Raw genomic sequence first — 25,318 nt, 5'->3', positions numbered from 1 at the left:
CTCTGATTTGAAGTCTCATCGGGTGAACCTTGATGCCTTGGTCTATTTTAGGAGAGTGAAGTAGGCATCTTGATTATCCTGGCGAAACTTGGCAGCCTGATCCATCATTTGTCTCTTAACTGTATCATGTTTATAGTGCCACTGTTGGTGTCACAGACTTGCTTCAATTTCGAGAAGAAGGCGGTCTTTGACATCATGTCTTCCTTGTCTTTTTTGGTATACGTGCCTCTTGTGTTCTTGCTTGCACTAACATCTACCATCCTAAACACTTATTTCTGCCCCTTCGTTCTAAGTGATATGGACTACCTTTATCAATCTCCAACCTTCTTTCTATCGATGGATTCTAACTTATTTCTGCCTTGCCAAGTCCTATCACCACACTTATCAATCTCCAATCTTCAACCTAGGGGTGGGACTACCACTTATTTTTGCCTCTTCATGCCTTAGGATGGACTACACTTATGACTCCCTCTCCAATACCTAGGGTAGTCTAGCTTATTTCTGCCTCTCCAAATGATCTATCATGAAAATTACACCTATATCTCCCAACATCAACCTATCAATGGGATGATGAAGTGGTGGATGAAAAGTGCAAGCTAGAGAAGAGGAACGAAACCAAGCAAGAACAAGAGAGAGACAACCTTACCCTTAGAGCGGCCTCCAAACAAGGAATGAAGTTCGTCCTTCTACCAACAAAGAACACCTTCGGAAATTTGTCCGGCATGTGAAAATTTAGTCCTCCAAGCAAGAATGTGAAGTCATGGCAAGTGAAATAAGACCTTGGAATTCTGTCCACCTTATGCAAATACTGAAAATACTTATTAAAACTCCTTGTCTAAGGCACCAAAATGTGTGAAAATCTGCCCTTATGTTGTCCAAATTAGACTTGATCAAATTCTGGAAATTGTCTTTGAAATACTTGATCTAGGGCACAAAACAATGTCCTCAAATCTGCCTTAAATATTTAAAAAAAAAAGTTGCCAATAGTAGAAGAAGTCAATGAAAATTGCTAGAGTTTGGTTATGACCCAGCCAGGGCATGAAGTGCTGCAATAAAACTAGTCAAATCAGGCCCTCAAATTTGACATAAATGATATAAATCAGACCTCCCAAACACTATCCAAATTCTGTCCAAAATGCCCTAGAAGTTGCCACCACTAAACCCTAACATGCACATCCAAATTGCCCAAAATGAAGGTGCTCAAATGTGATGGGTTTTGCTGCCTTATGAAGACTGGAATTGACGCCAAAGAATCAGATCTGAAAATGAATCAAATGCTGCCCAAAACAGTCCACAAATGAGGCGCCAAAACCCTAGATGCTTGACCATGAACAGATCTGATATGCCCTTTCAAATGCTGCCACAAACCCTAATTTGCATGAAAAATCACCACTATGGAAGGCTGATAAAAAAATCGCAAGTATGGATGCCAAGAAAGTTGCCTTGAAACCCTAGTTTGCATGCAAAATTGCCAAGGTAGAAGTGCTGCCAAAAATCGCAAGTGCTGCCTTGGAGAAGTTCGCCAACTTTGGAGTGCAATTATGAGAGGAGAGAGGGGGGGGTCTCCTTTATAGGAACTTTTTGCCTCTCACCAAAGAGCCGACCTTCTGCATGACATTAAATAGGGGTTAAACACTCATTAAATGGACCATTTAAGCCTAAATTGTAATTAATTGTTCCATTAGTGGATGAACTTATTGAAAGAAATGGAAATTAAATTGCCTAAAATTGTAAATTGCAAAGGGAAATTGAAATAATTAGCCACTAAGAATTGAAATTTGCCTCTTGATGAATTTTGTAATTAAAATCCCTTTGAAACGAAATTTAGAAGCCTAAAACCACATTTCAATTTCAACTCAATTGTTCTCTAAAAAATTTCGCCAGTCATGTTAGACAATTTTAAATCATTCCAAACGAATTTTTTTTATCAAATCCAATTTTTTTTTTTTACTTGCAATTTCAATCCAAATTTTGCAAAAATAAATTCATCCAGGCAATTTAAAAAATTAAAATTGAAATTAAAATCGAAATCCATTTCATCCAAAAAAATTTGTTTTCACCAAAATTTTCAAGATTTTCAAAACAGTGATATCCAAATTTGATTTTGAAAACGTTTTAAGTTTTTCAATTTTACCAAATTTCCAAAATCCGTTAAGTCCCAAAATTCACAATTTCATCCTGCCAAAGTATCAAAATACAAATTGCCTTTTGGAATTCATTTGGCCTATGGAGGAAATTGCCAGTCCATGAAAATCGAAATTAAGTTGACACTAGGTGAAAACAAAACGAAAATGCCTAAGGGACCTAATGGCGAATTGCCATTCTACTGAATCCGGACAAGGCTAAAATTGTCAACATCACGCAAAAAATTGTCAAGGCAGAGGTCAAAAATGGGGGTCCCCAAAATTTTGGGGCGATGATGTGAAAACCTCACAATAGATATCATCTCATAATATCAAGAGTAATGGCCTTAGAATATCAAGTCACATGATATTCACCAAGTAGTCTGAGTAATGGCCTCTTGAACATCAAGATGCATGATATTCACTAAGTACTTTGAGAAATGGTCTCTTGAACATCAAGTCACATGATATTCACCAAGTACTTTGAGTAAGGGCCTCCTGAACATCAAGTTGCATGACATTCACCAAATACTCAAAATCTTAATAGGGTATGTACTCACATATCCTCAAAAATACTTACCATGGGAACATTCATGGTCTGTTTAAGGAACTTAATCCACCATGCAAGATATAATCTATCATGATCTGCTTAGACAACACAAGATATTCATAATACTAGAAGATTAAGTTGTTGTAAGATCGTTACCTTCCAGTAACTTTAACAATACAATTGAGAATCATGTGGAAGTCATCACTTCCTCATGATGTACACAGGGCCAAAAATAGTCATGAAATAACATTCATGATTCATAGTCCTCTGACTGTTACAACTTCTTGATCGTTGCAGAATCCATTTCACATGGTCTACCCCTCTGAATCAATATGACCAAGAGCATCAAAAGTTAGCTGAAATATATCCTCTATCTGGTCCCTCTCTTTTAAAGGTTGCCTCTAACATCTTTATATTAACAAGATATGAGGTTGAGGCTCTATTTATGAATTCTATAATGGTAGTGTTCATGGATTTTGATTTCCAAGTAATCAGTATGATGACCACGAACTATGATATCCACTCTACTATGAAATGAATGAGCCCCTATGTAATTTCCTTCAACCTTGTATGATGTGTCTAACCTTTTTAGATTATTATAATTTTCTGACATCAATTTGACTTGCTTATCTGCAGATATGTATAATTATGTGACGTCTTCATCTTTCTCTTAAAGTTTACCGTATTTGATGCTTGAACTATATATACAACTGAATTGGATGATATATTGTTATTTCATCGATACTTCTGAAGCCCCCAATTAGATCATTTTAATATTGGCGAAGTGCTTAGTATGGTTTACCCAATTGTAGATTATAGTGTATTATTCAATGAAGCCCATATATAATACGTCGATGGCATTATTTTCCTTAGGCGATCATTATATTTTTCAAAACTTATTATTCATTGATATGCTTCCGAGGTTGAGATCAGGATTTTCTCGCTCGGGTGTGTGTGCTAGATTGATGTCGATCAATCTTGCTCACCAATGGATGCCACCAATGCTCGTGTGCCCAATGTTCGATATCTTTTTGAGAAATGCAATTTAGTGCCGCAAGTCAGTAACTGTCAAATGTGATAAGTCAGATGACACTCAATGGTAGAACCCATGTGCTGGTTGGATCAGATCATTGACACAGATCTTATTAGAGTGTTGTGGAGATGGAGGCACAAAATAGCTTGTAACCCACATATAGGCAACAAGTTGGAAGGGCCCGAGTCAGATCTAAGATCTCAGTTGCTTGAAGATTACAGAGGATCGCAGAGATCAGAGCTCACACTAATCGGATTGTGAGTTGATCGGCTTGTTGTTGCTGGAAAATGGCAGTCTATGGATTCAATCACTGCAATTTGTAAGTATTTGATTTCTCTTTTAATTTTCTCCTTCATATTGTCGATGTTCTTCTCCACCTATGCTGAGAACACTTCTAAATTGCTTGCAGTGTCTTCCAATGATGAATAAAGTAAGTAATGTCTCCACATATATTCGTTCCTCTATATTCCTTTTGACTGGATAGTCAAATTATTCTCAGATTGGATGCTGCGTAACTCTAAGCACATTTGCAGCCTGGCTCTGATACCATGAACATCTACAAATGATTTCCATAATAATTGTATATAATATATATATATATCTCACAAAATATTAAATATCATATATATATATAAATAAAATAAATTAATTTTACTGAAGCTACAAAGCATCAACAAGTGTCAAGAGAACTTTTTATGAATTTTCCAAAAAATCGCTTGGTCATGGAGTTTTGCAAATTTGGGTCTAAAAATCTCCTTGTTTTGGTCCTCTAATGGCTCCACAATCCCAGAGAAAAGCCCCCTTTTGGTCTGCAATCACTAAGGAATGAACTTAGAAGAGGGAGTAGATACTTCAATTTTGGCGAGAAATTGCTTCCATGGAGTTTACCCCCAAATTTCAATCTGCAAGCATTTTCATGGCTTACTACAACATAGTCCTCATTTATACTTGTTTTTTTTGCCACTTATTGCCTCACCTATGCAATGTGGGATAAAAGAGAGTCTCCTCTCTAGAAGCTTCTATTTTTGACTTCATTAAGTTTTTCCCTTTATTTTCAATTAATTAAGAAAATAATGCTTTCATAGAAAAAACAATTCATATTGGGACTCTCAAATTTGTCCAAGTCCACAACTTGTATATGCCGAAAACCATGTCCAAACTTCATCCCCATCCATGCAAGGTGGAGAAAATCGAGCAGGCTTCATCATAATTCATCTTGTACTTTGAAAAAAATTGATCTCACTTTGCCATCACAAAGGGAAAATCGACCCTAGTATGGACAATCTTGGTACTTGGAAAAAATTCACAAAATAGCCCTTGGAGGGAAACACCTAGTCTGAACATTATTAACACTTAGAAAAAAATCCTCATTCCAAAATCCCCCTAAGGGAAAATTGACTCATGTTAGGACAAACATTTGGAAATTTTTGGAGTCCATACTCGCCATTTATGGAAAAATGACCCTAGTCTGGACAATTTTCAGACTTAGAAAAATTTTCACCTTGTCCTTTGGGGATAATCACCTCTTATCTGGATTTTTCAAACACTTAGAAAATTTTGAAGCCAAGATCATCCAAAGTGGTGGAAATTCATGGTAGCTTGGATTTTGACCTCCAACACTTGAAATTTTCTCTGAAAATGTGAAAATAAGAAGGGAAATTTAGCTGAGTCCAGATTTTGATCAAAATATGAAGGGAAACCATTTATAGTCCGGATTTTTTTGTATATTTATAAAGAAAAATTGATTTTCCTTAGGATTTTGGCTGTTTTGAATGCGAAAAATCATTCTTATAAGAATTTCGAGGCCCTTGTATATGAAATATGCCTTTATATTGAATTTTGGACTAATTGACTAGCCAAAGTTTAAATACATGTAGGATTTTACGTTCAAGCCATTATAACATGACCTCGACAAACTTCAATTTTAACATTCCCACTTAATAATCACAACCTTGCCTTTTGGTTTCTAAACTCTCCTCGGTCTTTCAAAGCTATATATTGTGCAGTGCAATGCCAAAATTTGCCAAACGTAACAACTATGAGGAAAAGAGGGATCCCCCATTTGTAATGGGGTGATGGTTTGAAAAGGTAACAACAAGACCGTTCCTACAAGATGGGCTGCAGACGGTCAAGCACATTCTATATTCGACTATGAGCATTCTTTGAAGCATCATCTAGTATTCATATGCACATGGATATGATTATACCACAATTACTTGTAAGAAGGAAAGATGCTGAAAATGGCAGATCTGATATAATATCAGATTGAAACTCTGCAGATTAATCCTTGGGTGTAAATGATGATCTCTCTCTATGAGTCAATCTTAGTCCCTTCGGTGCTTATGCTGTTTTGCTTTTATACTTCTTGATAATTGTATTTGTTGGTGCAATGGACTGTGGAATGTCTTTAATTGCTTGGATGATGCCTCTTTCCATTGCACTCCTCTCCATTTTATATCTTGTTTCCTTTTTGAGGTGAGGCGATCCTTGAGAGGAGACATGCCTTTTTCTTAATTGCAAATTAATTATTTGTTTCTTCCTTCTTTATTGCATCCCTCCACACATTTCAACAACCTAATTATTGTCTATTATTGTCTTGATCACTATAAATCTTGATGGCTGTTTGTTATGGCTTTAATTACAGATCGCTGCCTCTACAACCAGTTCATTTGTTATTTGCTGCTATTACTTGTTAACCCCTTTGTTGGCTATAGAAGTCTTCTCTCAACATGGGGGCATGACAATGTTTTCTGTTTAGAGTATTTAGACAGATCTGATCTGATGCCCTTTTCCTCAGGATGCTGATTTACGCTCTTTGGATGAGTGCTTATGCTTTTGATGAGTATATTTAATTGCTGATGAACATTCTGTTCTCTTACGAGGATCAATGTTATTTGGAGTGATTGCCTGATCTCTTCATGGCTTCCTCCAGGTCTTCTTGGCTCTATATCTTCATATGAGGGAGGGTAACATTTCCTCATTATGGTTGCAACCTTTCACAGTTACTACCATTTGAAAGGTCACAACCCTTTATCATTTGTGCCCTTTTTGAGAGTCACTTCATTATCTTCTTTCCATTCTTGCCTTTTCCCATTAAAGCTCTCTTAAATTCTTCTCTTCTTAAACTCTTTTCTCTATGGTTCCTTCCTTCCCCAGATCCTCACAAATGAAATCCTCTCCCTTTTTATATCTCATGCGTGAGGGAGTCACATCTCTTCATTGCATTGCTCTTGACTTTTTATTAATTTAATTAACTTTTAATCATATTATGTTTAATTTTCGTATTTATTCATCATTATTTTTAATAGATTGATTTTCATATTATTAGTTATTATTAAGTCATATTTCACAAAGGGGGCATCACAACTATTAAAATTCCATGTTTTAATTTTTAAGAGTAATGAAAAACTAGCATAGATATCTTACATACCTATATCAAAAGAGGCCAAGACATGTCAGTCTCCAGGCAAACATCTATTCTCAGAAAAAAAATTAAACACAGGCTCTCTAGAGTGATATCGTTCAGTGTATTTTAGATTGGTATATTTAAGATATCTATGCGAGTTTATAATTCGTCCCCAATAAATGCAAGCACAGAGAGGTCCAAATAATGGTGAGAAATGCAAATTGTTTGCCCTAAACAAGCGCCACTTGAGCCAATTGGACCAAACAAAGGGTTTTGATTAAGTTAGAAGTTTTCTTTTTATCATTTTGACATTGTCTGGATATAACTGAGTCTAGCTGGGACAACTTATTTGGATTACTTTGGGACCATTTGGGTCTTTAATGAATTTAGTTGGCTTGGATTGATTCCCTTAGAGTCATTTGGGACATTTGCAATGAAGTTTTCTGAATCTCAATCAGTTCTGCCTGGACATTCCCTGTTCTCTTATTAGTTATTTGACCTTCGAAAGACAACCTTATTGACCATAAGAAACAAAAGTCTTATATGCTAATGTCGATGAAAATTGAAAAGGAAAGAAATTGCTACTGGCACATTTAAATTGTGGGGAATATATTCTGTACATGTATAATCACTGTGACAAATGGTTTAATGTTTATATGTTAATTTACTAATTAAAAAATTTAGAGTTTAAAAAAATGTGAAGAATCTTCGTGCAGAAATCTCTGGTTCTAAAAAAGGAATGAATATTCAAGAAAATATATCCCATTCAGGTAAATTCAGTGTGAAAAGTGGTTTCATGCTTATCAAAAATTTGCTAATTAGCAAACTTAAAATTTGAAAAATTGGTACAGTCACCCTCTGGAAACCTTTGATTTAAAATATCACAAGAAATATTCTATCAGTTAAAAAAAAATCTGAAGAAGTTTTCTCCAACACTGAACATTTTTTCAGGTCATAAATCTTACATATGAAAAAATGGAAAAAATAATGAAAAAGCATGTGATATCTGCAATTCGTGTTGTATTGATTATTTTATTTCTTGCATTCTCAAAAGATGCATCTTTCTTATGACAGCTACAACAAACTTTTGGTAGGGGAGAAGATGGGAAATTTCAGTTTGCTGGGGGAGAAGATGGGAAAATTTCCCGCACCCTTACTCATGAATACGATTCACTTTTCAATGCAAGGTTTGGTGTCAACTATAGTTGTACGATTTTGTTATCCAGGATTGCGGCCTCAGTCCATGACATGGAAAGATTACTTTAGCCGAGGTGAGTTTATTTAAGTTGGGTTGATGAGAGTTTTAGGTTATGTACAGGTAGGATTGAGCCATATTATAGATTGATTTTACTTATCCATTATGTGCTTTACTCAGAGTTTGTAATTTTAGAATTCTCATGCTTTTGATTTGATGCATAGAATGTAGTGACTTTGAAATGAAAACACTTATTGGATGCATCTGTGATGGACATATACCCCATACTTTCTTCAAACTTTGTTATTTAAACTTTAAAGTTTTAACAAAATTATCTGGCTATGTCATTTCATTTAACTTTTTAACTGAATTGACAACTTGTTATATGATGATTTCAAATTGGCTGTTGATTTTGATAGTTTAGTCAGTGTGTGTAAACTGAGATTGAAGGAAAGCAAAGAACATGCTTGCATGCATTGTGCACTGTCAACTTTTTTCTGATCGATAAGAGGCAAATGCCCATTTTTTATTAATTTTAAAAATAAAAACCCCATTCAAGTGCAAGCACCGGGGGAAAAAGAACGGGGTTAAGAAAACCCTCGGTGTTGCTTGGGACCGAAGCCCCGAATAGGTACAGATGCCCAAACAGGGACTTGGAGAGGGTATATCCTCTTTTACAGAATTTTAGAGGGCATACCCTCCATTATGAAAGTGCAGAATAATTTTAAAGATTTGATTTATTACATTTCGATAAATTGTTTACAAGTACTTTCTCAGTGAGTCGAGTGACAATGAGAAAGGGAGAATCCCATCCCTTCAGTATGGAAGAATCTGGAGAGAGATCCTTAATCTGAAGAAGTTGCCTGCAAAAAGAATCCCCTGCCAAAAACATGCTAACAGAAATCCCAAAACAAACCTTTTCTCAACAAAGAGAAAATCTTCAAACCTCTCAATGTCCTTCTTGAGAAAGATTATTTTCTATTTAACCCTTAGTTTCCTTTTATGGAGCAGCTAGGAAGAGTCCTACTTGAAGTATACTTCTATAAAGTAGAGTCCTACCTGAAGTCTACTTCCATAAAGTAGAGTTCTACATGAACACTTCTTCTTAGGTGACTACTTTAATTAATTAGGTGGATAAAGTAGAGTTCTACTTGAACTCTAGTTCCTCAAAGTAAAGTCCTACTTGAACTCTACTTCTAACTTACCTTTATGAGCTACAATTATTCAACACTCCCTCTTAGTGAGAAAGGTATTCACCACCACTCCAAGTTTGTCTCAGAAGAATACAATCTTCCCTTTTACCAAGGGTTTGTTGAGTATATCTGCAACTTGTTCATCTGTCAAAATATACTGAAGCTTAATTGCTCCCTTCAAGACCTTGTCTTTGATGAAATGATATCTGATCTCAATGTGTGTTGACCTATCATGAAACACTGGATTCTCTTAGAGTTTTATGCAACTTTGATTGTCACAATTAATCACAATAGGCTCCAAATTCTGATCAAATATACTTGTAAGCAACTTACAAAGCCAAATTGCTTCAGAACTTGCCAAACTCACTGCCATGTACTCAACTTCAGCTGAATTGAGTGCTACTGAGGTTTGCTTCCTGCTGAACCAGGAAATCATGGCTGATCCTAAATTGAAACAACACCCTGAAGTACTCTTTCGATTTGTATCACTCCCTGCCCAGTCCGAATTAGAATACCCTTGCAACTTTACCCCATCTCCATGGAGGTATTGCAAACCATACTCCACTGTGCCCTGCAAATATTTGAGCACATGCTTTGCTGCGATCCAGTGAACCTGCCTTGGCTCTACCATATACTGACTTAAGGTGTTTACATTAAAACAAATGTCTAGTCGAGTGTTGATGAGATACATCAATGAGCCAATTAATTGCCTATATCGTCTAGAATCTACCAATTCTGACTTTGAAGAATCAACCTTCTTGAATTTGGTTACTGTTGGAGTAGCCATTGATCTACTGTTCTCCATCTTGAATCTCTTAAGGATCTACAGTGTATACTTTCCTTGTCCAAGAAAGATCTCTCTCGATCTTTGCCAAACCTCAAGTACTAGAAAGTAATGCATCAACCCAATGTCCTTCATCTCAAATTTTGTTACCAAATCTGACTTGAACTCAACGATCATTTTCTCCGCCCCTGTAAGAATTAAGTCATCCACATAGAGCACCAAGATGAGGATCTCAGATCCAACAAGTATGAAGTATAGGTTGGAATTTGACTCACTCTTGGTAAAATCCATGCTCTGCAAATAACTGTGGATCATGGAGTACCATGCCCTCGGAGCTTGTTTGAGTCCATACAAGGCTTTCTTAAGCTTGCATACCTGTGATTCTCTGTCATGTACCTCAAACCCTTGTGGCTGCTCTATATATACTTCTTCCTCAATGGAATGTTGTCTTCACATCCATCTGATGAATCCTCCACCCTAACTCTGAAGCAATGGGTATAACAGCTCAAATAGAAGAATATCTAGCAACAGGAGCAAAGGTCTCCTTGTAGTTTACTCCCTCTTTTTGAGAGAATCCTTCGGCCACAAATCTTGCTTTATACTTCTCCACATTGCCATCTGTTGGATGTTTGATTTTGAACAACCATCTAGAAGTCACTACTAACTTCCCCACTGGTCTTTGCACAAATTCCCAAACATCATTCTTCATGATGGAGTTATGCTCCTCCACCATGACATCTCTCCACACCTGTTGTCTAGCTGCTTCCTCAAAGCTGGAAGGCTTTGAGTCTATGATGTTGGTTATCAAGGCCATATACGTTGGAAACTTCTGTGGAGGCCTACTCTCCCTGAATGTGGTTCTGAGAGCCTCAACATGTTCCTGAGCATTTCTCAAGATCTGCTCAAACCATTTGGGCCTCCTAACTAATTTAGAAGGGGTTAATTGTCCTTCTCTTGAAATTTGCCCTTTGTATTAGAACTTTGTAAACTATTCTCACCTTTTGAATCCTCATGCAAAATATCCTTTGCAACTGTTGGTGGATCATGAGATCTCTTGGAGGCCAGGTTTTCTTCAAACTTGACATCCCTACTCACAATTGTCCTTCGTTGTCTTGGTATAAAGATCCTGTAGGCTTTTGAGTCTTCATTGTATACCACAAGAATGCCTTTCTCACCTGAGGGCTCCAACTTTGTCCTCTTCTCTATAGGCAGATGAAAATAGACTAGACAACCAAATATCCTAAGATGTCCTATCTTTGGATTAATCCCTATGAATGCCTCCTCTGGTGTCTTGTCCTCTAAAACCTTAAGGGCTCCTGCTTTGTAAATATATGGTTGTGTTGCATGCTTTTGCCCATAGAAACAATGACAAACTGTGATCGTGGATCATGGCCTTTACAGAACCGATGATAGATCTGTTCTTCCTCTCTACAACCCCATTTTGTTGCGGATTGTAGGCAACTGTCTTCTCCCTCTTGATTCCTACATTTTTGCAAAAATCTTCGAACTCATTTGAGGTATACTCACCCCCATTGTTTGATCTCAACACCTTGATCTTCTTCCCTACTAGATTCTCCACTTGAGTTTTGAACTCCTTAAATAGAGTGAAAGCCTCATCTTTGGTCTTCATGAAGTAGATCCATGTCTTCTTGGAGAAATCATCAATGAAGGTGACATAATAGGATGCACCATTCATTGATGCCATTGACATAGGCCCACAAACATCGGAATGTATTAGATCCAAAATCTCTTTGGATCGAGCTTCACTATTGGGAAATGAAGGTTTGACATTTTTGCCAAGAGCACAACCTTTACATACCCCTTCTAGCTCCAGAGTAAGGTCGGGAAGTCCAATGGCCATCTCTCTTAATATAGGTAGTGCTCTGTGATGCAAGTGCCCCATCCTCTTGTGCCACAACTCACACAAGCTCTCACTGTTATGCACCAGTGCTTGAATGGAGTTACCTTGTAGCCTATATAAGTTGCCTTCCCTAACTCCAATCCTCACAACTGTGTCTGGATTCGCTCCCTCTGGGCATATAAACACTTGCCCTTTTTGGAAGGTAATTGTCTAACCTTTGTCCTCCATAACTGAGATGGACAACAAGTTCTTCTTCAAACCAGGTACATACAACACTTCCCGAGCATCAGTTGATCCTCTTGACTCAAGCTGAAATTGTACGACTCCTTGTCCCTTAACTGCATACAAGGCATCATTGCCAAGCTCCACAGTGATCCTTGATTCATATTCAGAAAGTTGACTAAACAACTCTCGTGCTTCAGTCATGTGACGGGAGGCGCCACTATCCAAGTACCAAGCACTTCTAACTGTAGTGTTGGTAGAAAGGCAAGCTACAAGGGAAAAATCATTCTCAAATTTTGTTGCAAATTCACTCAATTGAGTTTGATGTTGCTGCTGTTGCTACTTGTTGCGTCTTTCGTGTGCCTTTCTTCTTCTCTGGACATTGAGAAGCATAGTGACCTTGCTTATGGCAAACAAAACGCTTGATCTTGCTTAAGTCTTTCTTCTTTTTGGGATGATGTTGTTCTCCATAATTGTTAAAGGTTTCCCTTTGCCTTTCTTAGTCTTAGTGATGGGGGCCAAGTTTTCATCAGCACCTGCTTACTTGTTGGATCTAATCTCCTCATGATTTTCCTCTTGAATACAATCATCCCATAGCCTCTGCCAACATGGAATGATTTCTCGAGCACAAATTTCCTTCACAAATTGTTCCCATGACTTGGTGAAACCATTTAGAGCTACATTCACCAGCTCTTCATCCAAGATCTTTTCTCCAATTGCTGCAAGCTGATCATGGACTTGTGTGATCCTCATAAGGAAACTGTTAACATTATAAGATTTGGTCATCTGACACTCTCAGAGCTTGTTCTTTAGAACCATCTTCCGGATCATATTGTCACTTTGAAAGAGACCAACTAAGGCATCAAACATGTCCTTGGCATTCGTCTTTTCTGCTATATGCGGAATCAGAATGACCCTTTGTCCTTTAGTGTCCTTATCCTGCGCTGCTTGAAGTGCAAGATCTGTTTGTAGTGGAAGAACCTTTTCTACATTTTCCCACAAGTCTTGCCCTTTGAGAAGTAGTATAACTCTTGGCCTTCCATGGCAAGAAGTTTGAAACTCCATCTAGCTTGTCCTCAAACCTTAGACTGCTGACTGCCATATCTGTCTTGTGCTTTTCTTTTAGAGCTTAAAGCTCTGATACCATGCTAATTTCTTAAATCTAGTATCTAGGTAAATAGATCAGATCTAGATTTACACTACTAGATTTATTTAATGAAATAAAGCAATGCAAAATAGAAAAGCAAAACACAGTTTACATGCTCTTCAATCAGTTCATCATTCAAAATAACTTCAGAACTTACACGAGCTCCTAGTACATGGGAAAACGGCTTTGAAACAAGTTACAAACAAAACAACAAACTTGGAATATACTTGGTATTGCTACCTTCTCCTTTTCTACTAACTATTGTAAACTTTATTCTTTCTGCCCTGCTGAAATCAGAAATGTCTTCTCTGATTTTCTCTCTCTCACTCTCTCAATGTCCTTGAGAAAGATTGTTTTCTATTTAACCCTAAGCTTCCTTTTATATAGCAATTGGGAAAAGTAGAGTCCTGCTTGAAGTATACTTCTATATAGTAGAGTCCTACTTGAAGTCTTCTTCTTAGTTGATTACTTTAATTATTTAGGTGGATAAAGTAGAGTTCTACTTGAACTCTACCTTCCTCAAAGTAGAAAGTAGAGTCCTACTTGAACTCTACTCTTCTAACTTATGAGCTACAATTATCAACACTCCCTCTTAGCGAGGAAGGTACTCACCACCACTCCAAATTTGTCTCGAAAGAATACAAACTTCCCTTTTACCAAGGGTTTGGTGAGTATGTCTACAACTTGTTCATCCGTCAAAATATATTGAAGCTTAATTGCTCCCTTCAAGACCTTGTCTCTGATGAAATGATATCAGATGTCAATGTGTTTTGACCTATCACGAAACACTGGATTCTCTTAGAGTTTTATGCAACTTTGATTGCAACAATGTGGCTCTAGATGAAATCTTTAGAGAAACCAAGAAGACAAGAAGCCATTCATGTTATGTTGCTAACACAAATGAGCCCACTAGGTCAGAACCTTCTGATGTTGAAGAAGCCCTAAAATCCCAAGCGTGGAAAGATGCTATGATTGAGGAATATCAATCTATAATAAAAAATGATGATTGGAATATTGTGCTGAGACCCAAAGACAAATCAGTTGTCTCTTCAAGATGGCTATTTAAAATCAAAAGGCACCTGATGGCAGTATTGAAAAACACAAAGCTAGATTTGTGACTAGAGGATTCTCATAGAAGGCAGGAATTGATTGTGGTGAAATGTTTGCTCCTATTGCTCATTACACATCTGTTAGAACCATAATTGCAATATCTGTATCCAAAGGTTGGAAGGTAGATTCCTGAGCAGAGTCATTGATGAAGAAGTATACTGGGAACAACCAGAAGGGTTTGTTATTCATGACAAGAAATCACATGTATGCAAATGTTAAAAAAGCTCTCTATGGTCTTAAACAAGCCCTCAAGGCATGGTATGAGAGAATGGATAGCTACCTTATCAAATTAGGGTACTGAAGAAATGAAGTAGATCCTAACATACACTTCAAGGAATCGGAGGGAGATATGCTAATACTAGTTCTCTATGTTGATGATCTTCTAATAAGAGGAGAAGACCACCTTATTGCTAAATGTAAATAAGACCTTAAATTTGAATTTGAAGTGAAAGATTTGGGTCTTCTACATTGCTTCTTAGGATTAGAAGTATGGCAAAAGGAAGACTATATTTTTCTAAACCAAGGAAAGTATACTCTTGACATATTGAATAGATTTGGCATGATGGACTACAAACCATTATCCACACCTATGGAGACAAATCTTCATAAACTCAAAACTGAAGCAACTGAGTCTGAAGCCATTGATCCTACATATTGCTGACAGATAATTGGATCCTTAATGTACTTGGTGAACGCCTGTCCTGATATTTGTTATGCTACAAATGCACTAAGTCAGCTTATATGTGAATCTAAGAAGATTCATCTCATGGCAGCAAAACACATTTTGAGGTACTTGTGAGGCACTATTGGACTTGGTCTAAAATATAACAAAGTTGAGTTACAGCTTGATGGACATTCAGACTCTGATTGGGCCAGATGTTCTACTGATCAGAAGAGCACTATAGAATGTTGTTTTATTCTTGGATTTGCAATGATATCCTAGTTTAGTAGGAAGCAATCTGCTGTTACTCAGAGTTCCACCAAAGCAGAGTACATAGCCAGATCGATAGGAGTTGGAGAACCAGTATGGTTAAGGAAGTTACTGGTTGGGTTGTTTGGGAAACCTCTAAGACCTATAGTTATACATTGTGATAACCAAAGCTGTATCAAACTCTTAGTGAATCCAGTCTTCCATAATAGATTCAAGCATATAGAGATACCCTTCCACTACGTCAGAGATATGGTGGATAGGGATGTCATCAAGTTGGTATAGCTGCAGAGCAGTTTGCCGACATATTCACCAAACCTCTTGCAAAGTTAATTGTGGAATACTTTAAAGGAAAACTTGGTATGACAAAATTGTAATTATAATTGTAACTCCTGAGACCAGAAATCTCACTTTTGTGTTTTATATATATATATATATGTTGTTTAAAGAGTTACTATTGTGCACGTGTTTGTTTATGAAAGGTGACGATCTTTCATTTTATGAAATGTGAGGTCTCTATTGTAAGGTGACGACCTGAACAATAGATTGTCCTGTTATTATAGACTTCATTAAGTGTTGTCCCGGAATGTGCGGGAAAGTATGATAATAAAAGTATCATTGTTGACTTCAATAAGTTGTCCCAGGTTGTGCCGGATACCATGATACTACTTGTCTTGTTATTTTTAAAAATCTTTTACTTCTTGTCATGTTAAGGCTACATTAAATTGTTGTCCCAGGATTATGCTGGAAACTATGACAATAAAAATCATGATAGACTATGTTAGTCCCAGAATGAGCTGGATATCATGATACTTATTGTGTTGTTTTGTGATCAAGGTTAATTGTCTGATAGACTATTTCATTGTCCTGGAATGTGCCAGAATTCAGATAATCATTAAGATACTCTTGTTGATGAGTACACTGTTGGTGCTAATCTCATTATTGGATTGATCAGTTCCTCCCTCACTAAGAGGGAGTGTTGAAATGTAGTATCAGTCGGATCTGATCAGGGAACATCAGTATGTGCATAGATCACATGCGCGCGTGCGCACACACATATATGTATATATGGATATGCACACACACACATATGTGTGTGTGTGTGTGTGTGTAATATATAATAATAATAATAATAATAATATGATGCAAATCCTGATGTATGAAATCAGACCCCATGAATCTACATAGTTATTCATTACATTGCCCAGATCCGGCATCTATCTCTGTGCTTAGTCTGATCAAAGACCTCGGACATTATGCAAGTCTGTAACATATTAATGGTGATTAAAGCACTTGTCATTATTGTGTATCAATATGTATATTGCTCTGAGATCGGGTCTGCGTATAGTGCGCCCAGAAAAATGGTCTCTAATGAAGTGTCGTAATGTCCTGAAGTTATTGGGCCTTAACTAATGGACATCTTGTGTTACCAAGAGTCATGTCCACATAGGGAGATGACCCTATGTGGCACATGCCATGTAGGGTCATGCCTTTATGTCGACATGACCTTCCTGACTCATATTTATATTGATACGGTTGGTTGAGAGTAAGCATCAATTCAATCCATGTTAGTATCTCAAGCAACTGCAATCTCAGTAATAAATATATTGCACTACAACACCTATCTTCTGCATATATAAACCAGTATTATAGACTGTGATCTTGCATAGATTCATAAACATTGTTGCAGTATTATAGAGTGCATTCTTGCACAGATCCATAATCTTGTTATTGTGATCATCCTCATACACCTGCTCACAGTATCATCTTGTGAAATAGCACTGACATCCTGCAGAATTATCACAGAGATAAATCAGTCACTATCTTGATTACTCAAGATATTAAATAAGGTCGGATTGTTATACAAATATCAGAGAATTAGTAAATCATAATACTATACCATAAGATCTCACATTCCTTTACAAAAAACACTGATGACAGACTATTAATTTTATAGAAGTAAACATATCAGAAATCCATAAACACCAGCATGGATTGCTTTATGTGATGCTTAATTGCTGAGTGTTACTTTTGATTGGCTCCAAAGTCATGAGATAGGATTGAGCATTGTTATGAGCAGCAAGTATATAAAGCTTAAATTATCTCATTTCATATACAATGATGCTACTGTCAGCTGTAAATAATAAATAGAAAATTGTTTTCCATGATGTTATTATCATTAAACATAATATTATTAACAAGGCATAAAATGTGTCATCCTGAATGGAAATCTGAAAGATTTATGTGTGTAATGAGGAGAGTTTTTTGATCAAAGATTCACAACATGTTGCTGTAAAATAAAATGATAAAACATTTATGGTTTAAATAATTTTCTCAGTACATGTTAGGTGAAAGTTGTTGAAATCTCACAAAAATTGGTCAGGGGAGTTTTCAGCAGATTCTAATTTAAATAATAGAATGAGAACGCAGGATATTCTGATTTTTCTTATTTGTGTTGATAATTTGGATTTAATGGGTAGTAAAAGTCACTTAATATTACAGATAATGGTTTGGAAACTTGCATTTTGGGAAATGAGTTTTCAGAAATTTTTGTCAGATCAATGTTTGAGCATTTTAGGAATCTAAATTTTAAACCTCTATCTGACAGAATGGTTTTAGATACTGTCCCATGATACTCCAGATAGGAAATTAAAACTTTATACTGTGTATAATTTCAAGGTTTATAATTGAACCTGGTGTTCCTCATTGGAACACAATTGAAAAATTTAGAATATAAATAAAACTTTGTTTATGGCACTGAATTTGTTAAACTGGAGATGGGAAATCTGCTATATGATATGCTTTCCTTCTTTATTCAGATGCATCAATGAAAAAGACATTACAACTGCTGTTTCATCTATTAAAGGTAAATGGTGGGTGATAACCAGCATAATATGTGATCCTTTTTGACTAAGGCTAGACCATTTGGCATGCAGTTGTAGCAAGTTTATAAGATGACATAGAATCTATATATTAGAAGAAACTAAAGATAGAGATTTGCATTAGATGGTTAGGTAAGTATATATGTGGTACTTTAAGGCAAGTATTTGTGAGGCGCCCTTTGTAATTAGGGGCCTACGCAGAAGTGGGTTAAATTCAAATTTAGAGACATGTGACCTTCGAAGGAGGATTTTAGTGTGCAAATTACTGTATTGTTGATTTCATACATTTAAATATTAAGCTGACACAATGAGTTCATATTAGAACATTGGAAAGGTGGCAAAGTAACTGGAAACTTTCATTTATTCAAACTAAATTTCAAGGCACAATACAGTTCATAGTTACTTAGGAACTTGGGTTTGAAGAGGAGATAGTACTGAAGCATTGCAAAAGCTGACAAACTTGTTGGAAACTTTCATCTATTCAAACTAAATTCCAAGGCAGAATACAGTTCATAGTTACTGAGAAAATTGGGTTTCATGATGTGTAATGTCCTGTCTTCTATCCAACAACCCAATTTATAGATTGGTGGTCGTACGGAGGGAAGTGGATGGCTGTATGGGGAGGAAGTGGTTGGTCATACGGGAGGAAGTGATTGGTTGTACGAGGAGGAAATGGCTGGCCGTACAGGGAGGAAGTGGAAGAGAGGTTGGCGTACCGATTGGAGGAGAGGTTGGCTTACGAACTGGAGGAGAGTTTGGCGTAAGGACTTGAAGTGTGTAGTTGACAGATAACAGATGGAAAGATGGTAGATGGCGGATGGCAGATGACAGATGGAAAGATGGCAAATGGTGGAAGACAGATGGTGGATAGCAAATGGAGGATGGCAGATGGAGGATGGTGGATGAAGGTAGTATGATGGATGGAGGAGTAGAGTGCACAAAATGGAGGGTGGGCTTCGTAATGTGAAACATAGAAATATTGTGCCGAAAAGTATTATCATTATAGAGTTCCCATCGCATCCAATGAACTTCCAATTCGACACAATGCAAATGTAGAGAAGATAGTAGCCAGGAATGCCAACGATGTTGACATAATAATGATAACAGTTCAGATTACGAAGCCTCGGACAAGATCCAAACAAATATAAATCATGGAAAATATAGATCAACCTTCAAATGAAGATGATTGATAGATTTGGCGCACAAATGAAATATCTGTATGATATTTCCCAATGGCAAAATAGGGTAGTGCTGAACCATCGAAACCGCATAGGCAGAACAGGGAGGATCTTCCACCTCCGAAACTACAAACAATCTTCCTCGGCCTTCAGCTTCTGGAAATACAAAGCGAAATCAAATCCAATCCATGATGATAACAATGCCATCCATCTCCTTATAAAGGCCTCATGGACGCATCTAGCAATTTTAAAGTACAGGCCGACAATATCAATAATCTCATTAATTTATGAATTTTGGGTCCCAAATTAATTAATTAATTAAAGGTCCTTAATTATTTAATTTAATTCTAGGGACCAATTAATTAATTAATAAATTATTACATTAAAATTGGGGATATCACAAGATGTAGGTCCCATCCACACATCTATTGGTAGCCACAAAAACCCCATACCCAATTTTGACTCAACCTTGGGTAGTTGGCAAAAAAGAGACGTTAAATTCTCTTCAAAAAAAATAAATTACATGCAAAATATGTTTTATATGCCAACTGAGTTTATGGAACACTGAAGAATTGTTTTCTATTAAAATTGAATAAATGGGTTTGATATAGCATTGCCATGGAAACATAAAACTGGATAAAAATATGGTCTGTATTCGAAAATCATATAAAAATTATAATTTCATACAAGTCACTATTTTCTGTACACATACTAGTTACGATCTGGGTCCTACATATTGTAGTTAGTTGTTACTCCACCCTCAAACTAGAAGTTAACGACTCTTAACACACCCATGACATCATTATCAATCATGACTTCTTCCAATCCAATTCCTCCTTCACGCTCCTTTGCTTGCCTCTCAAAATCACCAATCTTTCCTCCCATAAACATGAGGCTTCATCTACCGTAATCTAGTTGCTATATGGATTAGTGCCATCCAAGTCAATTGGCTTATGACTAGCTATGTCATCCATCTTTTTGGTATAGAGCAAAGGTTGTATTACATGAAGATAATGTCATTGAGGTGCTTTTGTGTCAACTTGTTATGCATCTTTGTGAATGACCTCGAACAAGCTTTAATTGCACTCACATTGAAGAGGATTGAAAAGTTGGGATAAAGTTTGGAAGATTAACTATTGAAATATAGAGGTTTTCTGCGTCCATCTTCTCACCAGTTGGCAAAGAAGACATTGATTTTAAACTTTGAAGTGAAAGCGAATTGAAGGTTGAGATTTTGTTACTTGGTCCTTGAGTGGTTCTCCCTTGGATATCTAGTGGTGCAAAGAAGAAGTTATCTTGAACATGTTTGTGTTTTGCAACTCTTCCATAATCAGGTCCATGGCCTCAATATTAGATGATATCCTTGTAATGCATGTTAGGGTTGAAGAAGTGCCAAGTTGCATGAATGTGCTGGTGATGTTGATTGTTCCACCTTCAATCAACAATATTCCAAATGGGTTCAAACTTTGTTACGTCTCACTTTTAATAGTTTCAAATAGATTTTGTGAAGTCAAGATAGTCACTTTCAATACCTTACCCCCTTACATGTGTCATGCTTCTTGGTTGACCTTGCTTGCTCTTAAAACTGTAAAGCCTCATAAATAAAATTCATCAGGGTTCGCTTCCCATCTGCTAAGTGCAAAACCCTAACTAAAGGCTCCAGCACCTACAACCAAATAAAAAGTTGCAACTAAAAATGAATTATCTTGTAATGAGTATGTAGAAAAGGTAAAATTAAAAGATGCAATTTAAAATTTAGAAGTTTGAAGTTACCTTGATGATTTTGTTAGCACACTTTGCAAAGAAACATTAAAATCAGTTTTTGTGATCCTCTTTTCAAGCACTTCTTTTGATTTAAATAAGCCCAGTCTCACAGGCATTTGATTCACAGATGTACTATATTAAAATTGCTTTACAAGCTGAATGAGCATGTTGCAAGCTGTTTTGCACCTGCTTGGACAACCTTTTTTCCCTAATTGCAATCTCCCATCAAACTTAACCATTTTTCTCTTATTGCAATCTCTCATCAAACTAAGTACCCAAGGGTGTTTGTTGTTTTACTTATTTGGTGATGTTCTTTGTGCCAATACTATTTCAATTTTCAACCATGCCCTTGCCCTCCAGCAAATTATAAGGGTAATGTGCAGCACATGGAATCCAAAAAGGTATTGGGTGCCTCTCCTCAAGCAGTCTCCCTCCTGCTTCATATGCCACTGCATTAATTGTTACAAATTGGTCTGCATTTCCTCTCTTGACCTTTAGCAGAATCTACTCCAACATTAGATTCCATTTCACTACACTTTTTAATTTGTTTGAGATGCCCTTGGACCCAAATAACTCTGTCGCAACATTTGAAGTGGCTATATAGTTGAAACTACAATTCCTTCAATTTGTCTACTTATTTGATAATATGATGGATCCATACTTGCACAACTATCACTTTCATTCTTCCACATCTGTCTTTACATTTCTTTCTGCTTTTGGATCAGTGACTCACTTATGTCATGTGTAGCATGCAACCTTGAATGCCTGCCTTGCAACTCTCAAGGATTGATTTCTCCCAATGTTGGCTTCTTACCATGAAAGCTTGTGAAACCAAAAAATTGCTTAAGCCACATTTGCTTCTTCAAAATTGCATAAACCACATAAGCTGTCGTTCAAGCAAAGGTTGCGATCTTGTTCTGTTAAGAGAGAACCTATGACTGGACTCAACTAGAGTGTGATGAGTTAAATGTGTTGCAAGTACATCGACCACAATTGGAGTATAAAATGTTTGTCTTGTCTACCTCTGTTTCCTGCATCATGTCAGGATTTATTACTTCTGATTTTTTTGTGGTTGTCCTCATCCTCTCCATGTTTTTTTGGCCATTTTCATTTCCTGTTTTATCTCTGACTTGGTGTTTGGTAATTATTTCATGTCATAAACTATGCATGCAATGTGGTATTTGATGAGATTGATGACTGCTCATTTTCAACTCAGTAGTTGCATTTGACCGTTTGTTATTTCATGTCATGACCAACAATTCATTCAAAGTGGTATTTTAGCTGATTAATGACAATTCACAATAGTTGAAAATGTCAGTCCCTGCAATTGGTCTTGGAATCAATAGCCTTTCTAACAATGGTTTGACTTTCACTTCTTGATGCCATTGGATGCAAGGTGCAAATCCTCATGCAGGGATTTAAGCACAAAAAACAGCGTTTATTTGAAACCAAATGCAATAAAACATGAATGAACAATGCTTAAATAAAAAAAGAAACAGTGCTTTATATACCCTACACTAATAAAAAAAACAGACTTCTTGTTGAAAATAAAAAAGAGCATTTATAATACATAAATACTAGTTTGAATTGACAATCATGGCTAAACATGTAAATGATGATTTTAGGAATGTTAAAGAATTCTGGAAATGCCTGGGAAAAAAATTTATAAAAGACACCTGAACTTAGAAAATTGCAGAAATATTCTTATGCCAATACCATATCTTGTATTTTGGTTATGTCTTGCAAGTTACATGAATGGCTTGGTGAGTAGTTACCACAAGTTGGCATGCTAAACTCACTGACTTAGTGTTGAGTTCGAGTGTAAGTTGCTTGGTGCAGGATTGATTTGCTAGGACCTGCAATGTTTTTAAATGTGGGTGGTAACGTAAAAATAATCTGCCCATCTTTCAAAACGATGATCGTATCCACTTTCCTGTATCTGTATGACATGTCTCTTTGTGGCTGATGTGTTTTTAGGCTTTAGGCTTTTTAACCCTTTGGAAACTTTGTACTCTACTACTGTGTATTGACACTTCATAAATTTATAAACCCTATTACTTTATGGATATTAACGCTTTTATGGTCTTTCTCTTGATTTATACTACTATTGTTTTGCATCTGTTCTAAATGATAGCATGAGGGACCACAATTACATAAATGGAACACATTTCTGTTGATGTGTAGCTAGGTCAAAGCCCTTCTAGGGCTGACCTAGTACACCTAATGAATAATTGGTCTGTTGGCCTTAGCCATGCTGCTAATGAACTTTATGATATCAATCCTTATTTGGGTTTGGCCCTATTTGGGCAATTCATGTAACTTACAATTGTAATGTCCTCAATTTAGTAGGTCCCAATAGCTTGTCAATGTTAGTTCATCATCAGGACCCTCATGAGCTAACGCCATGTTTTGAGGGTCTTAGTGGAGTGACTTTCTGTTTATAGTAAGTCAGTTCTGGCAGAGTTTCTATTCTTAGCAGTGCAGTTGAGGCACTTCGTGACTTGGCTTCTTCAGTGGTTGATTGGGCTTCATTGTTGAATAGCATATTGCAAGTTATTTTATTAAGTTAATGAATAATTTATAAGTCTTCATTATAATTTGATGGTGTGAAGTTGAAGACTCTTAAGTGAAAAGTGTAACCAGGAAACCAAATGGCATCTAGTGTATTTAAGAAGGACTTCATGAGGAAATTGATTCATTCCATGATTACTTTTTATTTTTTTTGAGTTTTCCCTCCAAGGGTTTGGATGTGGGTTTTGAGGAACTCCTTTGCACTTTGAGCTGGTAAGTTTTCTGCTGAAAGGTGCATAAGATCGATTGGTGCTGAAGTATACCAATCTAACGATTTTAGTCTGCAATTATTGTTCTGATATTGAAGGTATTTCTACTGTGTTTATTCCTTGAGATTACTGCAATTAAGAGCTGATTGGGGCAGCCCTTTGTACGGGAGTATACTTGCAAATTCTGGGCTGAAAACATCACTGAATTATTTGCTAGCTGTGTCATACTACTAGCAGCATTTTTCTGATAAGGAGGAGTACTTGCTATTTGGTGGCGTGGACTCTTATAAACTGCTGCAAATAAATTCCAATGCCTATCACATCTAGGTTCACTTAGATTCTGAATTGCTTATCTAAATTGTTTGGTATAACTGAAATTCATTATTATAATTATTGTGCTGGCATTCATAGTGATTTAATTTTTATGTCAATTGTATAAGCATTTTTTATATTTCAAAACAACACAAAAAAAACATATACATTCAAAACCAAAAAAATTGCAAAAACTTCTAAAATAAAAACAAATAAAAAATTCTTCAACATAGTTCTTGAGCGAGCCAGTGGGGCTCTTAGAGTGGTTTCCTGTGAGCTTGTAGGGAAACTGGGTTCATTATGACACAAAGGTTCATGCCTCACATGCATTATATCCGCAGGGGAAGGACTTCACCACCAGGTGAGGGAGAACATGAGATACAGTTTGGCACCATAGGTTATAGGGGTGCTGGTGGTTTTGGAGACTTTGGTGGTACAGTTTACAGGGATGTTGGTACAAATTCCAAGATTGACAAGGAGGCTAGGTAGACATTGAGAGACCTTGCACATGGTCAACACCATATTGCCGATGTATTGCATTACAGTAGCTATGTGAGAGCTTTGCAATCCATTTCTCTCCCTAGAGGATGGAGCAAAGATTGAGGTACCAGGAGCATTTCAATTAGCTCCCACAGGTCTAGAGATGAGGACAAGATTGACCATATAGGTACCTATGACAAGCCACATTGACCTACCTTTGTGAGACATGAGTTTGATGTGGTTAGTATTGAGATTGAGACTGTACCATTCGTTGACGATGTGGTGCCCCATTATGTTGAGTAAGATGCTCTACCACATGCTACTAAGCAAAATCTGAACTTGAATAGATTCTTGACACAGAAGTGGGAGC

General features: G+C 36.6%; 1 protein-coding gene across 3 annotated transcripts in view; it reads left to right on the top strand.

Annotated features, from left to right (window-relative positions):
• Nucleotides 1-25,318, top strand: part of LOC149566238 (Nucleotide/sugar transporter family protein) — a 162,149-nt gene that overhangs the window by 15,843 nt on the left and 120,988 nt on the right. For all 3 annotated transcript variants that reach the window (XM_089819654.1, XM_089819655.1, XM_089819656.1), the window contains exon 3: nt 8,187-8,383. In XM_089819654.1, the coding sequence (XP_089675780.1) occupies nt 8,187-8,383 (197 nt within the window). The remainder of the gene's footprint in view (nt 1-8,186; nt 8,384-25,318) is intronic.

This window comes from Cupressus sempervirens, chromosome 3 (assembly GCF_028749045.1).
Source record: "Cupressus sempervirens isolate cs-2001-9-10 chromosome 3, ASM2874904v1, whole genome shotgun sequence".
Lineage (NCBI taxonomy): Eukaryota > Viridiplantae > Streptophyta > Pinopsida > Cupressales > Cupressaceae > Cupressus > Cupressus sempervirens.
Note: the sequence above shows the minus strand (reverse complement) of the source record. Positions and strands in the feature narration are given on the sequence as shown.